This window comes from Penaeus monodon, chromosome 29, assembly GCF_015228065.2.
Source record: "Penaeus monodon isolate SGIC_2016 chromosome 29, NSTDA_Pmon_1, whole genome shotgun sequence".
Lineage (NCBI taxonomy): Eukaryota > Metazoa > Arthropoda > Malacostraca > Decapoda > Penaeidae > Penaeus > Penaeus monodon.
In genome coordinates this window covers 34,101,821-34,103,664 of record NC_051414.1, presented here as the reverse complement: position 1 = coordinate 34,103,664, position 1,844 = coordinate 34,101,821, and the positions used below count along the sequence as shown (strand labels likewise).

Here is a 1,844-nt window from a genome sequence, read left to right as displayed (position 1 = left end):
AGGAATAGCTACGAGCAATCCTATATTTGGACTTTCAGAATCTGCAACAAAATCTTCCTTTCACATTCTGTGTCTCATAAATGTCTCTCAAGTCTTTGCTGACTTTTGAAAACAAACGCCAAAATATGTAAAGTAAGATATTATCAGTTAGAAATCTCTAACAGGCCTTCTTTGGTAATGTATAGTTAAATCTTATTTTATACCACTACATGACTAACCTGTTGTTATTGGGTAGCTATAGCAGGTATCAGCAAACTTGTTCGCTGCTGTATAAGCTCGGATTTTAACTTTGTATGTACTTCCTGGTTTGAGCGGCCCGTTACAGTATCCATCTTGATTTTCACAATCCTCCTCGACACCAATGTCAAAGTCTTCCACTGATGTGTTGGCAAACGGATAGTAACGTTCTGTAACCTATGGTCAGAAAAAAATATACAGAATGAATTAAAAGAAAGAAGAATGACACAAACATTTTGGCTTATAGTGTTAAGCTTCCTATGTATCTATGGGATCATTCTTAAATTCCCAGCTAATTAAAAAGGACATCATCTGATTGCACCATATTCATATTTTCATATACACAAGTTTTCATACATGTACACTTTATACATCTTTACACATTGCAACAGCTGACTAAAATCTTACCATGACATCTTGTGCAAAAGGGAAATAAAACCAGTAAAGGCATAAAACTGTTGGGCAGACAAACAGTACTATAGCCAACTGAAAAATGTCCTTAATCACCTGATATGGAGGCCACAGGGAATAACTCTGAACGTCCTTCCATGTACGCAACTCAACCCCTCTGGAACTCTTGGTGTCATCTTCAACTACAATGACGGTGTATCCTATAATCTGCCCGTTTTTGTTGGAGAAGTAGTGCTTGCGGTAACGAATGCGAATGGTGTTTGCAGTGTGTGACACTTCTGTGGGTAATTCCAGAGGACCTGGCTCGGGGGGATCTGCAAGAGAATAGACAAAGGACTTATTCAGAGTAATATTGCAAGATGGGCAATTACATAATCTACTATCTATATTCCAATAATGCACATCTATGTTAGCATTTCTCATGAGTGTTTCACTACACTTGATATTCAGATATAAATTCACATTAATCTCTCTTCCTAATATTTACTCAAAACTTTGATATATTCACCTTGTATAAAAGGAATCCCTATAAATTATGATTAGGCATCTGTTTAGTCTTTACTGCTTACATTACCAGTCTTGCTAAAAAGCTTACTTTCCAACTAATTTAAATGACCTATAAAAACAACAACAACAATTCTCTGAGAAATCAAAAAGCGCTAAACCATACCACCAATAGGCATAGTCTCCTCCAAGTGCCTAATGGGTCCAGAGCCAATCTTGGTCATGGCTTCAATCTGGAAAACATAGGTCTCTCCTGGGATGAGATTCTGGATGATGCCCGACTCCTCATCCGCTGGAAAGTGCGTCTCATGAGCAACTTCGGAACCCTGGAATAAGAAGAAAAAGATGTGTAAAATTGAGAGAGAAATAATAAGAATCATTGTGAATAATCAAGACTTATGAGTACACATATTTCAAGTTATCTCTTTTTTCTCTTTCTTCAGATATTTCTAGTTCAAGAAAGAAACAATGTGTTCTTACCTTGATTCTATACTTGATCCTGTAGCCCAAAAGAACGCCATTTTGTTCTTCCGAAGGCAAAGACCAGCTTAATGTTACCTCACTTGGGTTCATTATGGTGACCCTAAATCTGTTCACCTGTTTTTTGAAAGAATGGAAAAAGTATTTTAATTTTGATTGGTGATGAATATGCATGAGATAAAGAGACAAGGGGAAATGGGGTGAAATGAGTG

The 1,844-nt window shown here is 36.9% G+C and overlaps 1 protein-coding gene across 1 annotated transcript in view; it reads right to left on the bottom strand.

Moving 5' to 3' along the window:
* The window catches only part of LOC119592197 (tyrosine-protein phosphatase 10D-like), a gene marked incomplete at its 5' end in the record, with an annotated part of 14,889 nt that overhangs the window by 6,824 nt on the left and 6,221 nt on the right, over positions 1-1,844 (bottom strand). Inside the window, 5 exon segments of the mRNA XM_037941030.1 lie at positions 1-41; positions 219-414; positions 745-962; positions 1,319-1,478; positions 1,633-1,749. Of these exon segments, the coding sequence (XP_037796958.1) occupies positions 1-41; positions 219-414; positions 745-962; positions 1,319-1,478; positions 1,633-1,749 (732 nt within the window).